The following is a 14,787-nucleotide window of genomic DNA, read 5'->3' as shown; positions in this document are numbered from 1 at the left end:
GACTAAACCCCGAGACAGCTAGAGAGTTTGCTTCAAGGTATAAAATTGGGATAGGGAAGGTGTTTGGACAAAACAGTTGCTTTCCACTAAAAATGTCTCTGTCACGTTTAATTTGTTACCAAAAACATGAATAACTTTTACAAATTGTTTTTAAACAGGAACAAAAGAACAGGCATTCAAAAGAGCATGCTTAAAATGTCAAAGAAAACTATTTTTAACGTAAAAGAACTTCTTTGGGATTTTTCAAATAACTCATCTTGCTTTATGCTTACATTGTCCCCTTTGGTTTAAAAATTGACATGTCATAATTTTCTGCCATAGAATTCTATTATGGAACTTGAACCCCTCCAGCTTCTATAATTCCAAATGTAATTATCCAATACAAAAAGCAATTTACTGATAAACTTGACAACTCTGAACAATGAGTTACTATATTATACCTAAAAATGGTTGTATTTCTCTTGGCAAAAAAGAAAAAAGATTATACTAAGAATTGCTATTTAAACGGTTGCAAGATGTCCTGCCGTTTTCAATGACAGCAGTTCGCTTCTACCTCCGAAGCTGTGATGATAGTGTATATTACATTTCTCAGTCTTGACATGTGGGGTAAGGGAGGTTGCTATTTCAGGCACTGTCCCTTAGGGTGAGGAAAAATGAAGAAGTATCAATAATTCACACTTAAGAGTGACTATTAAAAGTAAATTAAATAAATCTCACAGAATTCTCTAACTATTACTGGTTTAATCAGTCCCCATTTAAAAGATAAGGAAACTAAGGCTAGTTATTATAAGCTGCTAAGATGAAGACCATTATCTTGCTAAATCAAACAAACAGAAAGACCTCTCTCCTATCAGAACTTTTAAGACAAAATTATTTCTCTAGACATAAATCAACTAGACAATTGCCTAAATTTCCAATTTCCGCCTGGCAGTGCCACTTCTATGGTTATTATATACAGAATTCGGCAAATGCATGTAAGTTTCTAGAATAAGTCAGAAGCAAAATACAGACTAAATTTCAGTGTCTAAGGCTTCACGTAATACCTTAACTGTTCCAGAAATGGCAAGAATACTGCCGGTGACTGTCATTTGCTAAAAAGAAAGGGTGGGGAGGAGGGGCGGATAACAATCGTGATTCATTGAGATGTAACTGAAGAATATGGTAGCGATATTATACAAAACAGAGTCAGTTATGAAGCACTCATTTTAGCATCAACGTTAGATTAATAGTTCAGAAAAATGAAGCAGTATATATGTAGTGACATGTTTAAAACACACACACATATTTTAGGTTAAAAAAAAATCAACTGTCCTGACCAGTGTGGCTCAGTTGGTTGGGCACTGTTCTGCAAAGTGACGGGTCACAGGTTCGATTCCTGGTCAGGACACATGCCTGGGTCGTGGGTTCGGCCCCCAGTTGGGGAGCGTAGGAGAGGCAACACACTGATGTTTCTCTCCCTCTCTTTTTCCCCTCCCTTCCCCTCTCTCGAGAAATAAATACATAAAATCTTAAAAAAGAAAAGAAAATTCAGTAAGTCGCTCAGGGCCAAGTAGAACATGAATATATGAACATGGGGATTTACAAAGGTGTTTTCTTGGCAGTTAGTTTAAAAACAAAGAAAAAAAAAACCCTTCATCCCACCTACATGACTTTCGATATTGCCCTAAGAGAATCTCTGTTCTAACCAATGGATTCAATGGTCAAAACTTCCAAAATGAACTTATTCTCAGGAAGAAAACATCATGCAACTACTTCCTAGAATTTTTTTACATCTCATGGTAGCCTCTGAATTAACCTAGAAAACAGTCTTTGCAAATAGTAAGCCTAGAGTTTAATTCTGAATGGTGACCCAGGAGACCTCTCCCCTGCAATTGTCCACCCACGGAGGATGACCCCCAGTGGATGCCTGAAACCTCAGTTCTGAACTTTATACATACTAAGTTTTTACCTATACATACATATCTATGATAAAGTTTAATTTATGAATTGGGCAATTTCACAGGTAGCAGATTAGTTCTTACCACAGACCTTAACCTCAGCACATGATTTTTTTCTCAAGTTGGAACCACCCACCTTTTCACTTAAAGGAACACTTCATAGCTTCTCCTTGGCATATCCAAATTGCCAGCATCACTACTCTTGCACTTTGGGGCCATCATTAAGTAAAATAAAGGTGGCTTGAGCACAAGCACTGCGATACCAGGGATAGTGGGCCTGATAACCTAGATGGCTAAGTGACCAATGGGCAGGCGGTGTGCACAACCGCACAGAACAGCACACACGCTGAACAAAAGGAGGATCAATGTCTCAATAGGAGTGAGACTTCATTATACTACTCAGAACAGTGTGCAACTTAAAATTTTTGAATTATTTCTGAAATTATCCACGTAGTGTTCTCGGACTGTGGTCGAACGCAGGTAACTGCGACTGCACAAAGAGAAACCGCATATAAGAGGGAAGTAGTGTATATACAGCTGACCTTTGAACAAACACTGCGGTTAGGGGTACCAACCACCTCACTGTTAAATATCCACGTACAACTTTTGACTCCCCCAGAACTTAACTACCCTCGCTCAGGATCTGCAGGGGATTGGTTCCAGGACCACCTCTCACATACCAAAGTCCACGCATGCTCAAGTCCCTATACAAAAGGCACAGATCAATGCATGCAGCTGGCCTTCCACATGTGCACCTCCCAACCGCGGAGCAAAAACAGTACAGTATTTACTGATGACAAAATCCACAAATCAGCAGACTCAGGCGGTTCAAATCCATGCTGCTCATGGGTCCACTGGACTAGGTATCTGTGATTCTAGAAGAACGCTGATTTTCTACGACACTCTCAATTAAATGATTGTGCACATCAACTGTAAGATGCACCCTGATTTCAGAAACACTAACGAGTTTCTAAAGGTACATTTAGAATAAAAAAATACCATCATTACAAAAGACTGTCTAAAAGAATACTCCTTCGTTCTTATGTGGAAAACAAGCTTAGATCATCCCATATAATAAAAGTTCACATTGGAATACACTAGAATCCACTTTTCAACCTAACTAAAATTTAAATAGAATCTAAAACCAAATATCATTCCTAGAACAGTATTATATTGTGTCCAATAAACTCACAATGCCTACTCTGAAAGAAGTTAATTTGAAATAAATGTGATTTAAAATTCACATTTACAGATGTGTCAACACGTGAAAGAGGCAGTACAATTCGGCGACGAGCTCCAAACAGATGTCTTATGGAACTGATTAGTCAATTTAATATCATCAAAATTTGTCACTGCAGAAATATTCCAACTACACACTTGCAAATGTAACAAGAGTGATATAGGCATGTTTCTACACCACATTACTTTTTTTTAAAGATTTTACTTATTTATTCTTAGAGAGAGGGGAAGGGAGGGAGAAAAAAAGGGAAAGAAAGAAACATCAATGTGCGAGAGATACATGATAGGTTGCCTCTCAAATGCCCCCTTCTGGGGACCTGGCCTGCAACCCAGGCATGTGCCCTGACTGGGAATCAAACCGGCGACCCTTTGATTCTCAGGCTGGCACTCAATCCACTGAGCTACACCAACCAGGGCTCTACACCAAATTATTAGTTTTACAATTACAGTACATTTCATGCAACTGAGTGCTTCTGTGCAAAGTACTTTAGAGTTATTAGAGAATGTATATAATTATAGCATCTGAGTGTTTCTAGTTTAACAATAGCATTATGTCCTCAGAGGTTAATATATACTTCATTTGCCTAAAGTTTATTAAATGGACTTGAAAAACGTTATTAAAGACTTTCACTGGCACAAAATCTATATATGACAGCATCAGTGTGTGTGACATCTTACTATGTGCTACACACACGCTTTATCACATTCAGCCCTCACAAAAGCCCTGTGAAGATGGTATTATTATTATGTCCATTTTTCAGAAGAAGAAACCGAGGCACAGAAATGTCAAATTATGTGTCTACCATCACAAGGGTACTACGAACTGCCAGAACCTAGACGCAAACTGAGATCCTATCTCTAGAGTCCACGTTCCTGCGCTGCCTCTGCTTAACTATCCCCCATAAAATGACACTAATTGGAAAAGACTTTTCAACTGAATAAAAATCAATTATCGATAATAAAGTATGTTAGAATTTTTTTTGAAATGACTTCTCACTTTCATCTTCTGAACACGTTAGTACCCAGATCCTACCACCCATGGAAGTTTCAATCCCTACAATAAACTCAAAAGTCTAAGGCAGCCAGTAAATAAACCTTGTGACTCTACTATATACCAAGCACCGTAAACACAACGGGAATGACGAATACGCAGGGCCCTACCCTCATGAGTCCCAATTCCTTTTTCAGTTCTTAGACTTAAACGGAGATGGAGAAAAAACAATAATAACTTCCCTATTAACTAAACTGAGGGGAGGGACAGGGGAAGAATTACACTTTTTGTTTTTTACTTAAAAAATTAACAGTGAAGCAGCTTTTTTATATTTAAAACAAATGGTAAATGACTACGTCACTGTCACCGATAAATCACCCAGAGACAACCTAGAGGAAGGTCACGAATCACAAATTGAAAATCACAGATTCACAAGAATGAATTTGCCAATGGAAGGAATCCTTTAGCAAAGAGGCAACTCACAAAAATACTTCCTACTTTCACCAGTGCAATATCAATTTCTATTATGTGACAATGAAGCACACACGCACCGTCTCAAAATTAGGATTTATTCCCTATTTAAAGGGAGGGGACAAGGTTTGAATATATAACCTACATTTTGTACACACTGTAGTGAAATGAAGTAAAAGATGACCCATGTAAATACCTGAAAAAATCTGTGTAATCTTCACTTTCACACATTATACAGTTTACTCTCTTTCATAAGCAGATCTTTGATACATAACCCAAGAAATATGATTTGGAGGTATTTAATGGTGGTGCTGCCAGCCAAGGGAAAGGCAGGGAGGGCCTCACAAACACAGACAGGAGTCTTTGCTACTAGCAGTCACAGGCGAGCAGAGCGCAGACCTGGCAGGAGCACTCTCCAGACCCTACATGCCACACACTCGGCTAGCCCATCCTCTCCCTACTCGGACAAGCTGAAGGGGCCCTGTGAAAACCCTCACTGTCAGCAGATGAAGACTGAATTAGAGTTTCTCCTTTTACATTGGGCCCCACTCTGTACTTGAATATCTTACCCATCCACCCCCAAACTCCTTTCTTTCACCTAAATGTCATATTATCTCCATAACCATCTTTCTAATCCATCCTAATTCTAACTCCCGATTTCCCACCAGCAGATCATTTTGTGTTGTGGTCACGTTGAAGCTCTCTGAACTTGCAATGTGATAGCAAAAACAAACTGAACCCTTTCCCCAGCACTAGCAAGAGGTTTACAGGTTTAAAGTGCAAGGCTGATTTTCACACAATTCCTTCTACAGAGGTCAGGAATTAGCAACACTGCTCTGGAAAGGGGAAACTGACTACCTCTGTCCCTGGGAATGCATTGCTGACCACGCATCTTCATTCCAACATCTCTCCCTAATGAGTCATGTCCCCCCAGGGGGCCTGAGAAGGCTCTTCCCTATCCTGAGGACTGACTAGGCCAGAAGAAAACAAGGTCTACTAGACCATAATGGTTTTTGATCTTTGAGAAAGAAGTTCCAGGGGTGTCCAACCTTTTAGCATCTCTGGGCCAGACATTAAATACAGTGGAAGAAGAAGAGTTGTCTTGGGCCATACATTAAATACATTGTAACACATAATCACAAACAAATCTCATAATGTTTTAAGTAAATTTCCAATTTTGTGTTGGGACGCATTCACAGCCATCCTGGGCCGCAGGCTGGACCCCCCGCTACTCCCCAATAAACTCGAAGGCTATTGCTAAGCATCCAGACAATCCGCACACCTAAAATTTACAGAATGCTTTTATTTATACTTTCTACTGGATATAAAAAGGTATTAAAATAAAAGAAGAATATTAAATCACAGGATCAGGTCTCCACTAACTTTAATTTTCTTTTAAACTATTTTCCAAGAGATATTCGATAATGTAGCAATATTAAAGCAAATTCCCTCTGCTGAGTCCAATGACATGCCAATGATCATAAGCAACTGATGGAGCAATAGAGAATCACGCACACATCTTCCAGAGATATCTATTTTCTAGAGAAAAAGAAAATCTGTATCAAGACTGACCCACTGCCTAACATAATAAAACCAAGACACAGTTTTTGTGAACTCTGGCAGTTCTTACTTTACTAACAGATAAACAGAAAATATACTAACATTAAGTAACTATTTTAATAGATTCCTACTCTCTATTCTGTATTACAGAACAGAATAAAATATTTATGGTCAAGTAAGCATAAATCAAACCATCACACTTTTACATGCATTTTCCTGTTTATGCTCACCTATATAAACACACACATACCCACTATGGATATATATTTTATTACTTTGCCATGCTGTTTAACTGACTTTAAATACCAAAAAGTTCACATTGCCTACAATTACAACTATGTAAAAGAATCCTTTTTAAAAAAATATATTTTTTTATTTTTTGAGAGGGAAAGGAAGGGAGAAAGAGAAGGAGAGAAACATCAATGTGTGGTTGTCTCTCGTGCGTCCCCAACCCAGGGTGGAGGGTCTTGGCCCACAACCCAGGCATGTGCCCTGACTGGGAATCAAACCGGCGACCCTTTGGTTCGCAGGTCCAAGCTCAATCACTGAGCCACACCAGCCAAGGCTAAAAGAAATAATCTTGAAGAAGGAAAAACCCGTGAACTTCACGGTCCACATCCTCCCCCCAAATGATTAAATGCAACAGAAAGACAGACCTTAAGACAATAAACTAATCCTGAAAATAAAAAGATTATAATAACTAAGGTACCTTTTAGCACTAGTTGACAGTTTAGCAGCTGTTTTGCTGGATATTTTCCCCTCCTTCTTCTTGGGCTGGACTTGTTCTCTTTCTGGTTCTTGCTGAACACTCTCACGCTGGTCTCCATCCGAGCTCCCTCCACTAGTGCTTGGACTGTCGTCAACTCTCTGTGCCTCAGTGGACATTTTAGACCCTGGTTTAAGGAAGCAAAATGCATTTATTCAGTTGTGGGAGGACTATAACACGGCACCTCGAAAATGCACAGGAAATGAACCTCAAAGTAGAGCAAGTAAAGCTCATATAAAAGAAGTTGGTCATTTACAAAACCGCTTTGGGAATTAACAAAACTTTTCTTTCATACATTCAAATGTACTAAGAAGAGAAATGAAAACATATAAAATACATACACAAAATGTTCCCAGCAACATTATTCACAGAGCCAAAAAAGAGGAAACAACTCCAGTATCTACTACCTGATGAATGAATAAACCAAATATGGTCCATCCACACAAATAAATACTCCTCAGCCACATAAAAGAATAAAGTATCTACATGATGCAACACAGATGAACTCTGAAAGCATTATGCTAAGCTAAAGAAGCTAGGCACAAAGAACCATAAACTGCATGATCCCACCTATATGAATAGCCAGAATAGGCAGATCCACAGAGACAGAAAAGGCAGTAAGTGGTTACCGGGGCTAAGAGTAAGGAAGTAAGGGGAAGAACTGCTAATAGGTACAAAGTGTCACCAAAATAGGTGAAAATGTTTGGAAATTAAATAATGGTGATGTTGCACAAATGTACATATTCCATAAACCACTGAGTTATACATTTTAAAAGCGTGAATTTTACAGTATGTGAATTACAATCAATAAAGCTATTACAAAAAAAAAGGGCCTACTCTCCACTAGGGTCTGGGGTAGTCCCCTTGGTCCCACATGCATGAGAAACTTGATCCAGTAGGTAAGCCAGCTTGCTAAATGATAACAGGTTAGTAAAAGACACAGGCAGAGAAAAATGAGGGATACTTTCTGATCCACATACAATAAACACATGCTCGGGACGGGGCTGAGGTTAAAAATCCTCTCAACTAATCGATTGTTTTCAGTAACCTTTGTGATAACAGAACAGAGGACTGCATGGTTCTAAATAAAAACTCAACTGTACGACAGTGTCAGCACTGATCCAGCAAAATACCAAGCAAGCATGTTTCACAAGAGATGGAGACTGTATTGAGGTACTGAAGGGTTTTTTGCCCACAGTCTGAATGAAATCGCTCTCAAGGCGTTCAAATTCCCTTTGCTCTGAGTGCAGGCTCCCCAAACAGCTGGTTACCAACTCAATGTCCTCGATACCTTGATCCATAGGTAGCTATTATAAATTAGATAGCAGACATTTAAAAAATGCACTAAGTGAAAAGGAGTATCCGCTCTCACCTGTCATTCTATCATAATCAATTTCTGAATTTCATTACTATGAATACGTCCCTTAACATCCAACCAGCTTGCGCTGGCTCGGCAGACTGAGTGCTGGACTGTGAACTAAAGGGCTTCCTTCAGGTTTGACTCCCAACCAGGGCACATACCTGGGTTGTAGGCCAGGTCCCCAGTAGAGGGCGTGCAAGAAGCAACCACACATTAATGGGTCCCTCTCTCTAAAAGTAAATAAATAAAATCTTAAAAAAAAAAAAAAAGAGATCCAACTAGCTTACAGTGTACCAACAAATCCAAAACCAAACTGACAAAGCTCATGTCTAGATTCTAAAGGGCCTTGCGCTCACTGTGACTTTCACTTAAAAACCACTCTGAGCACAATGTAGCTACATTCTCAGGCACCTCTCCTTAAAAAAACTGAACTACCTACCTATAAGGAGTGACATGAACACCATACAATACACCTTTAAAAACAGCAGATAAATGAAACAAATTCCTTCCGAAAAAGGCACCATATTTCTCAATCAAATTAGGACTTGAGCCCTGGGTGGTGTGGCTCAGTGAATAGAATGAGGTCCTGTGAACCAAAGGGTCGCAGGTTTAACTCCCAGTCTAGGGCACATGCCTGGGTTGCCGGCCAGATCCCCAGTAGGGGGCGCGCGAGTTTCTCTCCCTCCCTTCTCCTCTCTAAAAATAAGCAAAATCTTACAAAACAAAATTGGGACTTGAAATAAACTATTTTTGATATGACCAAGAACTATAAAGAAAGATAACTCAAAGCACTGTTTTTTATTAGTCCAAAAGTATAGTTAGTCGACAAAAATTCATCATCATCAAAGATTCAACAAAGGGATTTCATATTACAGACATTTAATGAATTGAAACTTTTATGGTAAGATAAACCAGAAAGCACTGCAAGAGAATGGAAAACTCAGGATGCACAGAGAGGTAAAAGAGTCAGAAGAAAATACTGAATGCTTTCAGTGAGATACCACACAAACACACCAGCAACACCCCTTCAGCTCCAACAGCTCCCTCCCGGCAAGCCAAACAAAAACAGGTCTGCCCAGGCAGCTCTGAAACTGTCAGGGAAATCCGACTGCTCTTCCACCTAGTCCGTAAACGGAGAGCATCAGTCTCCAGAGCTGCCACATCTTTTATGAGCACTAAACTCACTTAATAGAACCCGGAAATCTTCCATCAGTATGTTTCCCATCTAGCTCTAACAGCCCGAACATATTTCTTGTTTTTTTCATTTTTATTTAATTTTAATTCTCATCCTTGGACTTAACTTTTTTTCCGTTTACGTCTTTCAGTTAAAATGTATCAGAGATTAAAAACCTTGTGTGTACAGGCAGAGTGTTCAGAGAGAGCAGATGTGCATGGGAGTGAGAAAGAGAACAACTCTCAGGGAAAAGGCCTGGGATATAACAAAATGCTGCAGGTGATATTTTGAGAAATGTGACCTGAGTGAGAAATCATACTATATACCTTAAACCAGAAGCAATCCATTACATGATAAATACGTGGAAACCTAAATGAAATAAATTATTTTTTACAAAAGTTCGGAGCTTCAGTTTAATAAACTATGTCTATAGTTTTAGTTGTATATTTCATTATTTATAAAGCTACACATTCTTCTTAATATTCTTATTTATGTGAATTTGCATACTATCTAACAATGCCATGAGTACACAATTACTTAAAAGCCTATTCGGTGATATGATTAACCTGAGCTATAAAGAGAAACCCAAATTTCGTAAACTGCTCCAGAATAGCTGGGGACTAAAATTAGTGTCACTAGAGAACTATTAAAAATACTAATTAAAATACCCAAATAGATGCATAATGTCTATGGTTTCACAATAAAGAAAAAAATTACTTCCACTTTTGACCTAAGATGTTTTAGTTCAACCAAATCTTAACACAGGGATGGTATTGGTTTGGCCAAAGAGTCTGTTTAGTTTTTTCCATAAAATAAAAGACACGGTTTTCATTTTCAGCAAAAACTTTATTGATTTGGATATTTTGAGTATGTCAGCTATCTCCTGCTATTGGTGTCTAGTGGGTCGAGACCAGGGGTGCTGCTAAACATCTTCCAATGCATAAGACAGCCCCACAGCAAGGAATTATTTGGCCAACATGTCAACAGTACCAAGAAACTTTGCAAACCACTTTTGACACGTTCGATCTCCATACAATACACAAATCTTTTTTGTGTGTGTTTCAGTTGCGTTTTTACCTTTTCTGAAATAACAAAGCATTACCCACCAAAAATGTTGCGTTATCTTCTTCCACCTTCAATATTAAAATAGCTGCACAAAAATTCACCAATTTTGATGTTTTTTTTAAAAATGCACGCTAATATAACAACTATCCCAATACATTCTAACAAAATCGAATGAAGTTAAATACAACCAAGCACTGCTAGAGCCATCCTACAGAAAACTAAATGAACTTTTTGGCTAATCCAATAAATTCATCTGAGGTCACTAATAACCACTGAAGAAACTTTCTCAAAGTTTTCATATCTTCTTCAAATATCAAGAGTAAGGCAAATTTCTGCTGGATGACAAAACCAGCAGAAATCTGCCTTACATTTGGAGTGTGGGAAAAAAAATTGTACCACTCAAATGGCAACTAATTTTTATGAAGAAAAAATAGTTCTAACTATAAAGTTGGTGTTTTTCTAAAGTACAAATAAAAATTCAAGTTAACTCTTTAAATGTTACCTTCTAAAGCATCATTTACAAATTATCTTTAAGATTAATCCTCAATAATTTGATCCAATCATCTAACCTAGAGGGAAGATAAATTTAAATTCCAGCATTATAAGCAGAGCTACTCATCAACGATAGTTTCAAAGATATTAAGATAGTTAAATTTAAATTATTACTTTGGCTTCAATGTAGACATTGGCTTCTAAACATAAAATAGTAAGGGAGACCTTCTTCAAACATATGTTAAATTAAGAGTTTAGATATTGTTCATTCTTCAACAAACAAATTACCTAAACTTGAATTAGATATGTACTTTATGTTGGAATTACAATCCTGGAAATTAGCAACATATAGTGAATGAAACTCACATGCTCCATAAAAATGAAATAAGTTGATTAGAAATATTAGTGATAACATAAAAGCAGCTACATTCACTCCATAAATCTGGATTACTGTCCAGATAAGCTTTATAATTGTATCTCAAGGTAAAAAACTGCAAAAACAAGTGTTCATTGGAGCTTTACAGGAAAACGCTGAATTCTGTGATTTGATATCCCTCTATTTGTCTTCCTACTCATGTTTCTGAACTTTTCTAAATAATTTATATTATATGCACAACATCTAGCAATATCCAGCTTTTCACTGAAGTGTAAAAATATTTACATAGGAAGTAACTGTGGAGCACCTGATTTTTGAGAAAGGTGCCATGTGCTGGGGAAGATGGACTAGGGTATGACATTCTATGAAAACCCTCCATCACGGGCATCTGCCCATATACCAGGGCGCATCCAAACTGTCTGAGTGAACACAAATATTTAGATTGCGAGGTCCAGAGTGAATTAACACATATTCAAAAACATACTTTTTAAAGAATCAGGGATTAAAAAAAAAAAAAACTAAGAGCTTAAAGTGTTTCTAAAGCGCTGGATGATCTAAAGGTAAATCGTAGCCCTTCCTTTTGGACTTCTAGATAAAAAATATTTGAGCAGATTCTCAAGTATACACAATACAAAACGATGACTCTTGAAAATATGCAAATAGGTCTAACCAGCCACCCAGCACAGGATGATGTCTTTCTAAAGCGGCCTTAATTTCCTTAAGAGAAGATGGATTGGACATTTCTGGTTGGTCGTAAGGGGGGAAAAAGCCACAAGAAGCTATGCTTTATCTTCATTAGAAATGGTAAAGGGCAAAGGGATCAAAACATTATGAGGGAAGAGAGGGGGAGAAGTTGGGGGTGGGGGGCGCAGAGGGAATCCAGTTTCCATCCAGGCCAGTGGGGGCTGCAGAGAAGAGACCGGAGAAAAAAAATGGGCTTCGGCTCCAAAGTGTGACAAGCGCGAGGCTTCACAAAAGACCAATACAACACACACTCCACCCCAGTGCACACACAAACACACCCCACAAGGTCTTCTCCCGGCGGGCCACAAGGGTGCAGAGGAGGTGGCGGGGGAGGCAGACCCAGCACTCGCCAGGAGAGACACCATGTGTAGCAATTATGCAATTAGGGAAAATAGCAAAAGATCAAGCCGGGCACTTTTCCGTCGTGACATTTATCCTGTACTTTTGCAAAGACTTAGTTCCAGGATGCGGCTAGGAGAGGGAAGGGGCTGGGAGGGTGGCGAAGGATGGGGAACTAAGAACAGAAGGGGGTGGAAGACGGGCAGGGAGGGAAGAGGCGGAGGGGGGTGGATGGAAAGGAGGGGGGAGGGGTAGAAAGGGCGAGAAACCGGGGCAGGAGGCTCGAGGGAGGGGGCACAGGGAATGGGGCACGCGGGGGAGCCTGGAGGGAAGGAACTAGGGCACCAGCGGTGTAAGCAGAGACCTGCGACGTGGAAGGGAGGTATAAGGGGGGGGGGGGTCGCCTGCGAGAGAGGACGCCCGAGGGCAGGGTGGGGGGCAACAACGCAGCTGGGGAGAATACCTGAAGGAGGGGTGTCCCTGCAGGTCGTGGGGCTCCCGCCCAAGCGCTAGGAGAGAGGGCTGCAGAGGCGGGGGTGGAAGGAGGAAGACAGGGGAGGCCCCAAGTACTGGGTGTCCCCGCAGACCGTCTAGTCACCGAAAGCCGGACCACGCACCACGCATCGGACCGCCCGGCCACGCCTGTCCCTGCCGTGCTCGCTTGCCGGCCCGGACTCACCCTCGGTGCCGCTGCCGCTGCCCCCAGCCGTTCCAGCTCCGGCTCCCAAAGCTGCTGCCCGCAGCTGCTGTTGTGGACGCCCCTGAGTCCTGGAAAGTGAAGCCACCGCCTCCGTGTGAGCCACTGCCGCCGCCCGGCCGTCCGCGCGCGCGCCCGCCAGTGCGCGTGTCCCCGCGCCAGCCCGGGAGAGACCGCGAGAGCGCGAGCCCCACGTCGGCTGTGCCGCGGCGCGCCTCCGCCCCGCCCCTCCTCCTCCCTGCGCGCCGCCGAAAGGGGGCGGGGGCGGGCGCGCGCTCGGGCGGGCAGCCCGGCGGGCCAAGCGGGGAGGGGGTGGGGGAGGTGGCGTGGAAAAGTAAAGTGACAGCTGAGTCCCGAGAGCAGGCAGCGGCTGGGGTGCGCGAGGGGCGGGGAGGGTGAGGGGTGTCCCACATTAAAGGAAAGACAGAGACCGGGAGAAGTGGGGGAAACAGAGGTTGACGGGGCGGCTTGAGGGAGGGGACGCGGGGACCTTGACGGGCACGCGCATTAAAGGGACATGCTGGCTGGGGGTGGGAGTTGCTCTCACACCTAGCAGGGGCCGGCGTTTTACCCCCATCCACTGCAGCCCTTGGCCTCACACTTGCCTCAGAGCCTTCGCAAAGTGGCTACTGGGACTGACCGTGTTGACACACGAAACAAACTCGGACGCGTGGTGCCCACATGCACCCAAGATGGGAAAACTTCGCGTTGGCCTGGAAAGTTGGCCCAAGCTAAGCCACATTCTTCACCTTCCACTGTAACACGAAGGTCCTTCTGCCTTTTGGCTCGGCCTGGCGCAGACTGTCCAACAGTAGCCGGAGCTGGGGTCCATTGAGCTCTAGGGTATGGGGGGAGGGGTGGGAAAGCATCACCATCCGAGCGAAAGGAAAGCTGCCTTCATGCCCATTTGAAGGGTATGGGAACAGTAGCGGTTCTGTGGGTGACCACAGGAAACTGAGCTTACCCTATTATTTTCACTCGCGCATAACCATTAGAAAAATAATGAAAAACTACGCCTATATTGCAAACTCGCTCCCACAAAAATTTCCCCGACTCCAGTCCCTTTTACCAACTGACTGTCAGCTATTGTTGCTACCAAACCCTACCTATAAAGAAGGAGCTGTCACTGTATGTGAGGACAGTATACTTCCCAGATAGGGCTGAAGATAGCCCCAGAGTCCACTGCAACACAAGGAGCCCAGAGAAATCAGTGCGGTGACATCCCAGGGGACAGGAGCAAGTGAAGATCCATGTGTATGTCTAGAACTGAAAATCCTTTTATCAAATGCATTCTTCAAGAATTTACTATTTACAATATTCCTGAAAATTGCCAAAAACAGTTATTGGCTTCCAGCCTCCGTAAATCAACATTGAGCAAAAAGTAGGCACGTTCTTGTGCATCATTTCTATGTCACTCAAGGATGTGGACAGGACCCATTACCCTTAAACTCTAAAATATGTATTGGAGGATTAGAAATTAGTATATACCTCTCACATGGTACAATATATTAGTTGGAAAATATGACATAATGCACCAGGTTTGCATTTTACTATTTCAGATATGACCAGAATAGAG

The 14,787-nt window shown here is 41.4% G+C and overlaps 1 protein-coding gene across 1 annotated transcript in view; it reads right to left on the bottom strand.

The window, feature by feature from the left end:
• The window catches only part of LOC112309514 (ubiquitin-conjugating enzyme E2 E2), a 257,222-nt gene extending 243,806 nt beyond the window's left edge, over positions 1-13,416 (bottom strand). The window contains exons 1-2 of the mRNA XM_053929637.1: positions 13,194-13,416; positions 6,908-7,091 (exon numbers count right to left, since the gene is read on the bottom strand). Of these exons, the coding sequence (XP_053785612.1) occupies positions 6,908-7,083 (176 nt within the window). The 5' untranslated portion in view covers positions 7,084-7,091; positions 13,194-13,416. The remainder of the gene's footprint in view (positions 1-6,907; positions 7,092-13,193) is intronic.
• Positions 13,417-14,787: the final 1,371 nt, after the last annotated feature.

This window comes from Desmodus rotundus, chromosome 8 (genome assembly GCF_022682495.2).
Source record: "Desmodus rotundus isolate HL8 chromosome 8, HLdesRot8A.1, whole genome shotgun sequence".
NCBI classification, from domain to species: Eukaryota; Metazoa; Chordata; class Mammalia; order Chiroptera; family Phyllostomidae; genus Desmodus; species Desmodus rotundus.
The sequence above is the reverse complement of the archived record's forward strand: the minus strand, read 5'-3'. Positions and strand labels throughout refer to the sequence as shown.